This window comes from Rhea pennata, chromosome Z, assembly GCF_028389875.1.
Source record: "Rhea pennata isolate bPtePen1 chromosome Z, bPtePen1.pri, whole genome shotgun sequence".
NCBI lineage: Eukaryota > Metazoa > Chordata > Aves > Rheiformes > Rheidae > Rhea > Rhea pennata.
In genome coordinates this window covers 55,911,107-55,926,465 of record NC_084702.1, presented here as the reverse complement: position 1 = coordinate 55,926,465, position 15,359 = coordinate 55,911,107, and the positions used below count along the sequence as shown (strand labels likewise).

Genomic DNA, 15,359 nt, shown 5'->3' with positions numbered 1-15,359 from the left:
AGGTGCCGAGCAGTTAGATGACTTTTGCAGCATCATGGAGGAAAGCAGGAGCAACTCAGACACTACACTGAGTGTCGCTATCTGCAGTGCTATTTCTTTAGCAATCCTAGATTAGGAGTGATCAACCAACAGCTCTCAAGAGTGATTCAGAACAAAGGCTTGCAGTGTACTCACAACTGTTCTCTTTCACGAGGACCCCTCAGATGCAGTCTGGAGAAGACAGGAACTATGTAACTGTCAACTTCCTGCTGCTGTATCTTAGAAGGCCTTTTGGCTGAGGCTTCCTTCTGAGAGGGATTACCTGAAGACTGGTCATATCATGGGTGCACAGCTAATAATATGGCGTAGTATTCACATGCTGCTAGGCCATCTGATAAAGGTGACTAGATGTAGCCCATGTTAGCAGTATTTGGTCATGTAAAAGCTACAGTGTGCAACTTTCAAGTTGGTCTATGGCAAACCATATAACCTGTCTGAGCAAAAAAGACTACAATACCTTTGTCACAGGCATTTTCCCAACTATAAGAGATAAGATGCATAGATTACACAGATTAAAAGGAAAAAAGGATATTTTTATATGTGGAAAAGTTAGGATTCCAAATCATCCTTGTGAACAAACTAGTGACTAAATAAAGAAATAAGGACATCATAAATAATTTAGCATTTATAAAAATGTATTTGCCTTCTAATGTTGAGTAAAGCTGTTCCAGAGCAAAGTGATAAATATTTCCAAAATAATACAGATGCCCTTCAGATAATGCAACAGCTATCCATCAAATGCAATGAGCTGCATGCCAGATTACATTGTATTTCTTTTCTATTATTTATATGGCAAACGTTATATTTTTAATTAATTAGCATATAACCTTTTGTCACATGATACATGAATGTACAGAAGATGAGGAAGCATCAGCATGTTTTCCATTTTTCTGTTCAGATAGTTGGCCTAGTGAGAGATCCTACTAATAGTTCTCCATTTTTATTTGTTCCTTTGAGGATATTAAAATGTGTCTCCCCTTTAAGAAAAATGAGCCAAAAAGCATTGTATTCATTAGTGGCTGTAAGTTACTTTGCCTGTGTCATTCAAGACATCACTATTTTTCCCTCTTACTTTCTCTTCGTTTGTGGTTGTATCAAGAAGCTTTGTAACTTCTTCTGTACCTGTGTAGCGATGAAATAACAAAGCTTCCCTGAAGAAACACTGCTAGAAAAAGTACACAGAGTGTCACTGCCTTCAGTAGGGTTCCATACTAGTCAGGGCTTACTCATACCTGAGACTGACTGATGCTAATATGCTGATAGTATCATGGCTTATGAATACATGCGGTAGCAAACAATGCGACAGTGCAACATTGGACACCAATACTGCCACACTGTAATTTAGTCCTGCTTAGACTTGTTCAGCACCAAATGATCTTACCGTACTTTTGATCCCCTCGGCAGTCTCTCTTTTGCCCAGACTGGTATAGTGTTACCTGCATAGCATCTCTGCTAAGGATGGGATCAAAAACAAGCCATATATTGCTATTCTTTTTCCCATACCTTGTAGTGCTCCTCTGTCTCCAGCAAAGTGCCAGAGCAGTGGTGCAATCAACTGTTCCAGGAAAAGGGGGTTAGGAGAAAAGGGACTTGTGCCAAAAGAAATGGAGAAATACAGGGAATTCCCTTGCAGCATGAGGAAGGTGCTTGGGGAATGAGTCTTAGAGAAATCAGCTCAACTAGGGAGCAGAGTCTGATGAGTGGAGAGAAGTTCCCAAACTAACATACAGTGTCCTAAACTTCTCTGACTCCTGATCTCAAAGGTCTTTTTGGTATTACTACAACTGTGGTTTCACAAAATGTTGTGTGGTGTAAATACAGTACAAAAATACAGTACAAAACTTCTGATAATATCCATTAGTAGCTCATCCTGAGCTTGTTGTAAAATAATCCAAATTAGTACTGCAAAGGCACTGAATTCAATGAACTAATGTGTTCTGTGGTGATAAGAGACCAGCCAGTGACAATACAGACCAAACTTCAATTCTGTGAATTAAGAGTGATATAAGGACAAGACTATTACTGTAGTTTTGATGCTTTGCTTTGAGGCCTACTTCTAGACAGGATTCTGCAGTTTGTCATGCCTAAAGCCTGGGATTTCAACCATAAACTTTATATATTTATACATGATAAAAAGGTTATTCAAATTTTGGAGGCTGGCAAAGTACCTTTAAGCACATTCCTGCCCTTTGTGGATTACATCTATTAAACTGCTTTTGTATGTCTTCAGAATAGCTGTGGTGTCTTTATTTTTACTTTTCTATTTCCTATAGGGCTTCAGTGGAATCTTTTAAAAAAGGAGCACTGAGGGAAAAATTAGTTAAGCTTGCTTCTAGACAAAAGAGTCTGTTGACTGTAGCCCAGAACCAGAAGGAATTAGTCCAGAAAATACAAAATTACAGAAAAGAAAAGCAAGTGTATGCAACACATGCAAAGAAACAAATCTCAAACACAGTTATTTGCTATGGAAATGGTAAAGGACAAGATTTAACTGCTGATAAAATCATGTGTCCTGATGTAGTTACATTTAGCACAGGGCCTAGTGCCAGCATGCCTAATGGAAACAGAGTAGAAGCACATCTCTCTCTAGAAAATAGATTTTCAGCTCAGGAATGCAGCCAACATCCAAACAGCCGCTTGGATAAGACAGGAGCAAATAAAGAAGCAATTAGAAGCAAAGAGTATTCTGATCATGCTTTGGCATCTGAAAACAGGATAAGAGAATATCCTTTCAATAACATGTTAAAGTTGACAAATGCTGTAGAAGTGGTAACATTGCCTTCAGAACCTACAGTTTCCATTACTGAAACAAAATGCTTACAGCAAAAAGACATTGATTGTGTAGCGATTGCAGAGCAAGGAATCAAGTCTCTAAATCCCACTTCAGTGACCAACACATTAAATATTTCAGAAGCCCGAAGTGCTGTCATCAGTAACAATGTCTGTCAGCCGACCAGTGGTTGTGAGCAGGTTCTTACTGCTGAGGATCTACACAGATATGTAAATAAGAAAGACACTTTCCAGCAGCAGCAAGTGATTGCATCAACATCCACAGAGAATTTTCGTAATGCTCCACAACAAATGATCATTCAGAGTAGTGTTGAAACATTTAATGCCAACTCAGTGCTTACAAGTCTGGTCTCAAATACAGATTGTCCAATAAACCTCAACCAGAAATCTTCTTCCCAGAGCTGTAATAGTCAGGATTATGAACGAAAACAATTGAAGTACAGACGAAATAATAGGAAAAAACTTCAGTTGATAGATCTACTTCAATTGGGAAGGATTAAGCCAGGAGAAAATGTTTTAGAATTCAAACTTCAGGTAATTGGTGAGATATAATAATGTTACTGTTAACAAATAATGAAAAAATAGACTACTAAAAGGGGGAAACAACAGTTCTCATAGTTCAGTCTCTGTCTTCAGCACCTAATATTGAAAATTTTTATTTATTATTTACACATCATATTTTATGGGTTTTAAGGGAAAATGCTACAATGGATGACATCATCTGTCAGACCATGATTTTAATATCCAAAATATGCATATGTAAAATTTTTGTTTAACTTTGCATATCGGTTTGTTAACATTTGTTATTATTAAGAACAGAGTAGAGTGATTGGTCTACATTGTGTAACATCTGATCTTAAAATTGGTAGGAGGAGGGATGTTAAAGTTTTAATGACTAAATGTGATTCTTGGAAGGCATTATCGAGTCCCTCAGATCAAGAAATGTAATATCAAGGATTTCATTGTATGCAAAATTACTTGTTTATATGCCAGCTGGTTCCAGAATTTACACACTAGTATTCACCAAACCTGTAAAAAAAAAAAAAAAAAAAAAAAAAAAGCAACTTCTTTTTAATATAAAAACATGCCTCTGTGCCTCCAAATACAGAGCACATTTACATGGCAGCTGCCAGGGAACTGACTTAGTACTTAGCAAGGGATGGAATTATTGAGGGTTGTTATTGACTGAATTCCCAGCTGTAAGCTAGTTTATTTCCAGGGCAACATATTGATTAAAACATGAAAGGTTCTTTTCAGCTAACTCATCAGGTGTAGTTAATGTAGAAAAGACTCCCTTTTCTGCACCTATAATCTGCTCAAGAATGCTTATTCTGCTGAGATTAGTGATTTTGTGTGTTCTCATGTTCCATAATGTAATACTTTGTGAGTAGGTTGCAAACTGCGCTACACTGGGTCATATCATAGACATATGCACATTCTTCTTTTCTTTGAAGGACATGTAATATTCTTCAAAATGCCAAGCTGACCAAATTGAAAGATGAAGAATTCAATATGCTTACTGTCATTTCTCAAGACTTGTTATCTGTGATAATAGCTTGATGGATGTGGGTCTTAGGGACTTAAAACCTACTGTAGAAACATTGATATTCTGAGCATAGAAAAATTAATCTCTGTATTAATCTGAAAGTGACACTCATTTTTTGTATTGGTATGTAGCATTTTGCTACCTTTGTGGAGTTTGAAGTTCAGAGGCAGTATCTATTGCGTTTCAAAGAGGTGAAGATCAGTAAAGCTTCCTCCTATATGGTTATGGATGTTTACTTGGTAAGAACATATAGTTAGTACTAGTCTTTTCCTAAAGTTAGCTTAGGGCAGACAGGATGCAGATTTTGAACATTTTATGCCCAAAGTACGAAACTGTGTATGGGATTTAGTGTTCATTGCAATGTTTGAGTTAAAAATCTTGGTTTAGATTCTTACAGATACAGAGCCAAACCATTGGATATTGTAAGAAGACATTCAATATTTTATAATGGAGCATTCATTTATTCTATTGTTTAACCATGTATATACAAAGCAACCTTAATAAGTTATAACACAGTTTATTAGCAACTCATTTTAACGTATTTTAACCATGTTAGCCTAACTGAGCCCTGTATAACAAAACCGTAATTTACTGAATGGTGAACAGCTATAAGCCATGCTTGCTGAGGTGCATATGCATTTGCAGAACTGGGCTTTGCTTAACCAAAGGGAGAATAACAATAAATTCTTTTATAATTAATTTTGCATAATTTCAGGCCATCAGTTTCCTCTTAAAAAAAAAATAGGTGATTATGCTTAATACTTGATACAACTACTGATTTAGGAATTCTGATTTTAATGTCTGTTGACATCAATGAAATGCAGTTTTCATGCAAAATACATGTTTCTTCTTTGAATTGTCAGGATATCACTCGAGCATGCATTTGTTCCACACATGTAAGGCAGATGATTGATTTTGAATAACAGTTTCTTGGTAGACAGACTTGCTCCCTGTGAGTTCCTGAGTTTGTCATTGCAAGTTAATTATAGTCATAGCTCCCTTATGTCTAAGAGGAACTAAAATGCAAGTAGTGATCTTGTAAACACATGCTATTTAAAGGAATTTTATCTCACACATAGGGGAATTTGTCCTCTGGCAGTGGTATCTTTGTGACCAAAGCATCTCATTCTGGAATAAATCATCGTATTTTATGTATCATAGCTTATGATAGTGGCATTGGATTCTTTAAAAATTCTTTAGCAAAATATTGAATTAGCTGCAGCTTTTCAGTAATATGATCCTTCAGAATTTTGTTCATGTTTTAAGGATATTAATTCAGAATTGTTAATTTATAAGTTGTAATTTTATTTCTTATCTTTTCTTTGTTAGGAATTCAGTCATAAAGCCACACTCTTGGAGAATGGCAAGATTAAAACCAGTAACAGAAGAATACTTCAGAATCCAGTTCAGTGGGTTAAAGAACTACTAGGAAGTGATATTTCAGTGACCTGGAAGTATGTATGGAATAAGGTAGGCCTAATTTTACTCCTAAAAATAGTGATAACAAATTGGAATAACAAATCTCACAGATGAATCATTTATAAGATAAAAACACTTAGAAAATATTTTCACTTTTTTGGATCTCCTTGTAGTTCTTAAAGGAAAAGAGCACACAAGCCCAAATTAAAAACAAACAAACAAACAAAAACAGAAAAAACCCTTCTTACTGTTAATGAATAAGAGCAAACAAATATAGCCCCCTAAAAAGAGTAGCTGTATTGTGATGAAGTGTTGAGAAAGCGTGGAACTCTGTGAGTTGTTGGTGCTTTTTAAAAAATGATTAAGAGACTGGCAGAAAAAAATGAGAAGTTATTAAGAGAATGAAAAGTAGCAAGCTCATTAAAGTATCAAGGTACCATGGACAAATGTTGCAAAAGTATTTGCAGAGTACAGAGGGCTTCCAAGATATGTTATGATTTTTCCTTCAGAATTCAAATTAGCAGAAATGTTAATTTATCTTGATAGACACAGATCAGACTGTTAAATGCATAATCCCAATTTTGAAAGAAAAGTGAAATGTTTACGCCTATCACAAACCCCACAAATAACTAAAATGACGAGTTATCCATTTAGATTTCTTTGAACAGGTTACATATCTTGGGATACAGTTGTCAAAATTTCTTGTTGAAGAAGTGTCTATTTCTAATGACCTGGAATTACCATCACAACAAAGAGAGCCTGTGGGTATGTACCAGTTAAAATCTAATATTCACCAGGATTAGAAGTACCAGCAAGTGATTTCTAAAGAGCTTAGATTTCACAATTCCACTATTGCGTAGTGATTTCTTCTGAGCTGCATGCTTATCACAGGTCTACACTTGGGAAAATAGTGACAGAAATTACACTGCCTCTTTAAAATAAAATATGGCTTTCTTTTCTTCCATAAAGTGGTTGAGTGAAGAGAATAATTATTAATGATTTAGTTGCTAAGTAACTTTATGTTAAACAAGGTTTTAACTTTAACATAAATTTACTTAGCAACTAAATCATTAATAATAATTAATTATTATTAAACAAGGTTTAATATATAGAGAAAAAAAGCTTTTAATGGCCTAATATAATACTTGCTTACTGTGATGGGAACTCAGATACACAAACATAATTTTCAAACACATGTACATATTAAAATCAAAATAAATAATCTGTGTTGGTGGAGATCACACTGTGTCCAGCTAACAGTAATAACTGGAGGAATATTTTATTCTCTAAAAATAAGTAAATCATAAGAAACAGAGCACGATAATTTGACATATGACACTAAACAACTTTTTCAGAACTGGCTAGGAAACTTAAAAACTTTAGCTTAATTTTAATAAATAATGTGTTCCCAGGGAAACCTGATTACTTTGATAGTCAATGGCACTTAGACTTGGCAAAGCTTTAGGGTGGTTGTGACTGGTTGTGTTAACGATAATTCAGTGCACCTCATGTGAACAGGGTTATCAGGCTTTGTCTGTTCTTAATCTACTAAAAGTAAGTTCAAATATCGTCCTTTACAATATCTAATTTGATGTTTGAAACACTATATGTTTGTGTCAGGTTAAGAGCATCCAGATGGTGGGTTTACATTGCCCTTCTTCTGTAACCTTTTTTTTCTCACAAATAGTTCAAGATAACAGTGGTGCTTAATCATCAGCCTAGGTGGGAACTTGAGAGAGGTAATGCTAAAGATGATAATCACACTGGAAAGTATGTATTCTTGGTTTCAGTTCTATTTCAGGTGCCATATGGCCACATATGTACTGGGAAATTGAGCAGTGCCTTAAAAGTTCCAGATGATTAACCTGCACCATTATATTGTGAGAACAGTTGTGAACTTTTAGGCACCTCCTAGACAATTTTCAGGCCTGGTTTGAGATTTAACATGTTCCAAGTGACATTCCCAAAGAGCAGTTTGCCTGCAGTGAGCCTGCTTGGAAACACAGGAGAGTTTGTTATGGTGGATGTGAGCTATTCTGTGCCACTTGCCCAGGTACATTCCCAGGCATTATTAATTTTCTAGTATACGTATACCATGTGTACATTTTATAAAGTAAAAGTTTATTCTGATTTTTTAAGGAATTGATCTTGTCTTTGTGGATTAATGAATTGTATTTTCTTCTAGTCAACCCAGAGCATCTTTAAAAGAGAAGGCTGAGGTCTGATAATTTGAGCATTTTTAGAGGAGGAGAATTCCCCCTCCCCCCCAACCCTCCAGCTTCCCATATCTTAGCTCAGTATTCTGGTCGCTGTTTTGTGAAGAGGATGGAGAAATTGAAAGAAAATAATAAAGGCTGTAGTTTTGCTTCTTTCTAGCCATCTCTTAACAGAAAGAAGCATCTACCATGACATTTTACCTGGCCTGATATAGGAAGCATGTCATAAGAACCCCGACCAAATCAAGGTCCCTAGGAAAGACAGATGAAGGAGTTCCTGTTCTGTGGGTGCTGACAGCATAAGAAAGGTACCATTTTTTCAGTGCTACTCAGACTCAGGAAACTCCAGGTTTGTACAGCAGCAGAATTTTGAGAGCAATGCAGGTTTTTAGCAGAAGCTTTAAGGATGGCAATTTTGGAGTTAGTCACCTAAATCCTAACTAAATTTCTTTGGACCTGTATATCTCTCTGAGTCTGGGCCTTTAGTCTGTCCTAGAATCATGCTAGCAGAAAGCGGTACTCTATTTAAGTGCGAGAGAGAACTAAATATTAAGAAGATAAACAGTATTTTTTTGGCTGTCTATATGTAGGAATGCAGAAGAAACTGATTATGTGGCTTGGAATTTATCCCTCTCTGTTTTCTGATACATGTAGTAGAGACTTAATGTTTACTAAAAAATGGCCAAGAATAAACAAAGATTAAGAAGCAGATGTCAGCTGAATAGCAGGTGTTATCTGCAGAGCAGATGTTGGTGTCAGAAATTTCACATTCAAATTTCAATGAAATGACTTAAAATAGCAGCATAATAAATACAATTTTAATAAGTGCAATGTGAAAATTCAGAACCTCCTTTCACTGGAAAACCTTGCCTTCATGTTTTTGGAGGAAAGCTGAGAAAGATAACAAATGTAATTTAGTAGTTTAGAAATCAGGACACAGACTAAGAACTTCAAATTTAAAATTGCTTCTTTATCCAAATGTCATGACTTAAAGGAGACTGACTAAGAATATGTAAATCTTCCGGGTTGGGTATTACTGAAATAGTAGTAAATCATCACCATCAATAATACTAATAATAACTTGGGAGGGGAGAAGTGTAAAAACCTCCCAGCATCTGACAAATGACTTTTCTATGTAACCTATAGCAGAATGTTCTATTAACTACACAATGTCCCCATTTATGTGATTATAAAAGACAGGGAGATATACTGTATATACTTTGTATTTCATACTTTGGAAACAAAGTGAGATAGTAGATGAATACCTGTACCCAGAGTATTTTTTGCATCTTAAAGGTATTTCTAAGTGCTGCTGTTATTTGAGTTCTAGCTTCAAAATGAATCTTTGATGATATTTGAATGTATACTGTGTTCTGTTCTTTAAGGCCTACAGGCAAAATACTTAGAAGTATTTTCTAATACTTATAACTTCCAGACATTTGCCTTAGGTAGTTACATACTTTACAAAGAAGCAAACAGTTCTGCTTGCAGACTTTACAAAGCCTTATATTTTCTGATAACTTCGCATACCATGACTGAAGTACAGGCTCACGTCAACAACACATTTGTCCTTTCCAAAATCCTGTACCTACTCTTATTTGACCATCAGTTAATGAGGAACATCTGATCGTGACTTACTTGGAGTTGAGCTGAGTGGCTATCAAGAACCCCCCAAAAATCCCCTTTTTAGGACCTAGAAAGGAATTAAAAAAGCTCCCAAGAGCTACATGTCATGTAACCCTATTCTAATAATTGAGTTCTGGTAATTCAATATCTGTGGTTTCTTATCTGTAAGTCAGTTTTGTCTGAAACTGGCATATCGCTTCAAAAGTGACTAGGTGGCAGTCAGTGTGATCAGACAGAATTATAGGCTAATGTAGGTTAGATGGGGCCTCTGGATGTTTCTAGTCCAACCTCTTGTTCAGAGTAGGACTAACTTTCAAGTTAGATCATGTTGCTCGGGGCCTTGTCCAGTCAAATTCTGAATGTCTCCAAGGATGGGCATTCCACAGCATCTCTGCACATCCTGTTCCAGTGCTTAACTATGCTCATGGTGAATTTGTTTTCCATGTATCTATCTATTTGGAATCTCTATTGTTGCAACTTGTGACTATTGCCCCTTTTTGCTGCTAAGGAAACAACAGAGATGTCTAAGATGTTTCCTTAGAAAATTGGACTAAAAGCAAACTAAATGACTCCTAATTAGTAGCTTTAAACATTTTCTTTCTGGCATTTTTACTTTGGGAAACAAGTTGTAAAAGAAATCCTTTGATAATCAATTCATCTTCTTAATTCATCAACTACTCCATAACATTTTCATAATTTTCATTGTGAAAACAGAGAAGACTGAGACAAATAGAATTATTGTAAATAATCTTATTACACATCCATCTTTTCCTATCTTACTTATGAAAACAGTAAATGAAAGAGAATGTGATAAACAACAAGCCTCAAGAGGCAATGGCTTCGGCTACTGCGTTGTTCGAAACATTTCTAAAGGAAAAGACAGACTTTTTACACTGCACTCTAGTAGTGTCAAATGAATGCATGTAGGAGACTACCTGGTGATCCTGCTCACCTTGGTAAACATTCAGACTGTATCACATTTCTGTTTTTTCTTTCAGGAGCGAGTTTTAACAAAGTTGGAATAAAGCTTCTAAACAAAACAAAATTCAAGTTTTAAATCACCACACAATCATAACTGGAGGAAAACTCCAAAAGTTGCTCCGCAGCTGCACATAAAACCCACTGAACGAGTCACAGCTCCTGTAGATTGTACCAGTGCATGAAAAACATGAGCTGCTGTTTTTTATGTCAAATAGTTGTTTTGACCTCAGCAGTAACTTGATTTATGCTGTCTTCTATCTGTTTCTTCCAATTTGCTCTTTGTTGTTTTATGAACTGCAAGAATTTTAAAGTAAGTTGGCTTCTTTTAATTATGTAAGATTGGCCCTGGAACTGTGTCTAATCCACTAACTTGACACATTAAATTCACAGTTTATAAAATGGTTCAAAATAATTTTAGGGAACGGTGCATTTTTCTTTGAAATGAGAATCCAAGTAAATCATTACATAACCAAGTATATAGTCATTCAAAATAATATATTTAAAAGGAAAGAAACACAAGGTGGGAAACTGCAGCCTGCTAGTGATACCAAAAAATAGTCTCTCAGTTATCCTTTTAAAACAATCTTACTAGCTTTTAACAAAGGATACTAGTGAATGCATTTGTTGTTGTTTGAAAAATCAATAATTTTTTAATTAAACAGGGTGATGAACTTAATTCAGCTTTAGATTTCTGAAACTGAAAGGTCACCTGCACAGCTGTGTAAAAATGTTTATATTAGGAAAATGGAATTAGGCATTATATTTCAAAAGTACTTGTTTTATTACATTTTTATTTCTTTATAAATTCAATCTTGAATGTAAACTTTTACAGGAGACTGTAGACATTTCCAGATTGGTATTTACACGTATGTTAATTATGCCATCTCCATTTTGGGGAAAGAATTTTATTTTAGAATAGAAGGCATGAATTCCTTACCTCTAATCATGCTTGCAAATCCTTTTTCCATCTAGGCATATCTTTAATTTTCATAAATAGAGAGTAACAGAAATGATCACTGGATCAGTAGTGAAAATACATTCAGAGAAGAGTGATTCTAGATACACAATTTTTTTCCTACTCTGTGACACTGCTTCTGTAATCTCTGTTGCAGGAAAGAACTATTGTTCTTTACTGAGTCGACAAAGAAACATTACTTTCTCAATCTAACATTTTATCTAGACTCAAGAGAACAGAATAATAATACATATGAATTAAATTCCAAGTTATTTTCCTACAAATTCTATATATAGGAAAATGATGAACTGAACCTACAGATCATCCATAGTGAATAGTATCAAGGAGTAGCATCATGTGAAGGAAAGAACTGTAGGCTGAATGAGTATCAGAAGGTGGTTTATGTCCTCCTGGCACAATTTTAGCTGTGCCATGAACCATCTACAGTCAGTTTAATCCATTAAGTAATTTCTAAACTGAAATGATTTAATTATTTAACAAGAAGTTATAAATAGCCTTCAGATTTTCCAAAATATATTAATTAAAAAATACAGCATTTGTAATTTAGGGCCACCTGATAAATTAGTTTTTTGGGAAAGGGTTCTTTCAGAATCTGGGTGGGGGAGGATAAGGAGTCACAAAGCAATTAGCCAACAGTCCATGCTGGCTTATACTGTTTAGGAGGTGGAAACCACATGGCACATCTAATTTTTAGGATAAAATCGTCCCTTACTGATCTGTTTGTAAAAGCTTGAACTTCAGAATTCACAGGCAGAAAAATCTGTTGAAATGAAGATCTGTATCACATGAAGTGGATTAGGAACTGTGGAGAGCCCTGGCTAAAAGGCCATTTTCAGGAAAAAAAAAATGATGTAAGGTGTGGTCAGAGAAATAACCAGTCTTGTAATGATGACTGGTCCACTGATATCTCTTTTTTCAAGATAGCAGATCTTAAACAGATAAAGGAAAAGCTGTTTTCAAAATCACCACTAGCATGGGAAGAATTAATCTGCCTCAGATCAATGGCTGCCTTAAGAGTCACTGGATCTAAGAATGCTGTTTTTGAGAGACATTGGCTTTCATTTCCAAGACCTTATTTGATCTGTAGGGTCAGTAACTACTGTGGTTCTTGGATTATAACTGTTCTTCTCTGTTGTTAAGTTCTTGAGAGGTGTGTGGAAAAGGCACGAGAAACGTTTAAGCTTATCAAGAGAAGTTTTTTTCCTAATATATTATAGAATTCTAGGTCAAAGACTGTCATCTTTAAGCGTGTAGATCTTTTGTTGGTTATCCAAGTATAGCCTACCTCTAGGATAGCTGCACATAACCAGATCCATTTTACTCAGAAGAATAACATTGCTTGTGACTTTGCCACAGGTATCACAAATCAGTTAAGCATTTTCTGAAGTATAATGATAATCTCTACCTGTATTACTGAAGTATTTAAACTAAAATCACTAGTACATGTAAATGACTCAGACATTTTGGTGGTTAAAATGCAAAAGCATTTCAATCTCTATTACAAATAATTTACAGCAGTAACAAAGCTATAAAATTCGTAACTATCTCTGGATGATTCCAACACTTTCTTATTTAGGAAAAGTAAGGAGGGTACAGATGGTATAAGGATATTTAAAAACTGAACTTTCAGAGAGTATTTCAATGATCAGAGAATGGTGGCTCTGCACAGAAGTAGAAATCGTTGGTGATGATTAACCTTTAGGCAACTGGAGATTCTGCTCTGAAGTTTAGTATTTTTGTGCCACTAGTTAGAATTCTCCTTAAATACAGTTCTCAGGTTCTCACTACTGCTGAAAACAGGGTGTCATAAAGCTACAACGAAATGGAAACAAAAGTTGAAATGCATTTGGAACTGTATTGAGACTATTAGCCTAATACAAATGTTAACAAAGACAGAAAAGCTATTGGCAAGCAGGGTGGAAAAAGTACCAAGGGAAGAAATGTGTTTTCCTCATTTATACAAAAAGCTCGTTCTGATATTGATACCAATTGCAGTGATACTTCATGTTGTGGTTCATGAAGGTGGCAGAAAACTTAGAGCAACTAACAGCACAGCAAAGCTGTTAAAGCAAAAAGAGAACATTGCTACGTGCATACTACCTGTCTAAGCTTCTTGTCTATGTGCCTGAGGTTCTGTTTTGGACAGTAGTATTGGAACAGTTCTCTGCGAAAAGCCTGTGAGCTGCCTGCCTTTTGTAAGGGAATGAGAGTTAACAGAAGTCAAAAGGGAGAAAGGGAACTTTAGATCAGGTTTTAAAAGGTTAAAAGTAATAGTAAGCACGGAAGGAAAAAAAAGTGAGAAGGAAAAATGAAAATAGGAAAGATGTTAATCAGCTATCAACTTTTCTTGTTCACTTAGGTAAATTTGGATTCATCATAAGGGAGAATGCTGACATTTAATTTACAAAATCTTAATCCAATAGGTAAAAGATGAATTTGACCCAAAGGAGTCAGCTAGGAAACCCATCAACTGCTAAAAAAGTTTTTCAATAGATTTATTCTAATAATATATACACATATGTATGTGTACATAATATATAATATATATATAAAAATATATAACATAACAGTTATATAATATGTAATATTTATAATGTTATGCAATATTTAATAATAATAATAATAGAAATATACATAATAATACCTGTATTACACTTTCAAATTTGATTTTAGAATTTTTGTAAATGAGTTAGAATATTTCAGTGAGGGCTGAAAGGATTAGGTCCAGTTTCATACATTGTCAGAGACCAGAGCCAGCGATAATGGCTTTTTTTGGTGGCAGTACTCCTCCTTCCCTAACAGGTTGTTGTTTGTTTGTGCTTGAAATAGCTATGAAAAGGAAGAAAAAAAGCCTTTTAGAAATCAGGAAAACAAAACTGGAGGGAATTACATGCTGAAATGTATACGGCTATTTTATTTTTGCAAAAGTAATATCCATGAGCAAGTGGAAGTAGAAAATGTGAACTAAATTTATTTGATGAAATTCTTCAATAAAGGGCTCGAAAATTATAATTTTTCAGGCACATTGGTGGCTAAGGATTGGACTGCAGAGCATTTATACCTGTGCTCTTTCATCAGAAGCTGCTTATTTCACAGTCTCAGAGTTTAGAAACAAATCTAAAGCTGTTGATTTAAAGAGGTTACAAGTTCCACAGTCTGTGCCAATTGAGATCTAATGTGCTCTGCAAAACTTCTCAAAGACTTTGTAATATATAAACATAACACTTACTAAAATCTGAAAATACCTAAGAGCTTTGCATTTTCATAGGAATTAAATGCAGAATTTTAGACCTAAGTTCATTATTAAAACAATCATATACCACATTCTCAAGATATATATCTATTTATCTCTAAATATTTTGAATAATTCCTATGTTAAAAGCCACTATTTAGAAAAAGAAGATATTTCCAAAAGTTAAATGGGGAATGTCTTTTCTCCAGTTGTGATTTCTCAAAATAGATTGTTAAATTGACTTTAGACTTTGCTAAGAAATTTTCCTGTGCTTAGAAACAACATATAGACATTTCAGGAGGAAATGTATTTGTTTTCAGCACATCAAAAGGGGTTGTAGTCACACCTGTCATGGGAATTACTATGGGAATTGGCAACAAGTATGCTACTACAGATTCGGTATTAAAGATGACCTTTCAGCTCAGTTTATGCCATAAACCTGTCTAAGTATCAAAAAATCTCCAGACTTATTTCAAAGATCATTGTTTCTGGGGATGTTGTTCTTAAAACTATTCCATGGCTTCCCATGAAGCA

At 35.0% G+C, this 15,359-nt stretch overlaps 1 protein-coding gene across 1 annotated transcript in view; it reads left to right on the top strand.

The window, feature by feature from the left end:
* ANKRD31 (ankyrin repeat domain 31) overlaps positions 1 to 15,359 on the top strand; it is a 63,250-nt gene that overhangs the window by 45,957 nt on the left and 1,934 nt on the right. Inside the window, 3 exon segments of the mRNA XM_062600496.1 lie at positions 2,313 to 3,363; positions 5,705 to 5,845; positions 6,463 to 6,559. Of these exon segments, the coding sequence (XP_062456480.1) occupies positions 2,313 to 3,363; positions 5,705 to 5,845; positions 6,463 to 6,559 (1,289 nt within the window).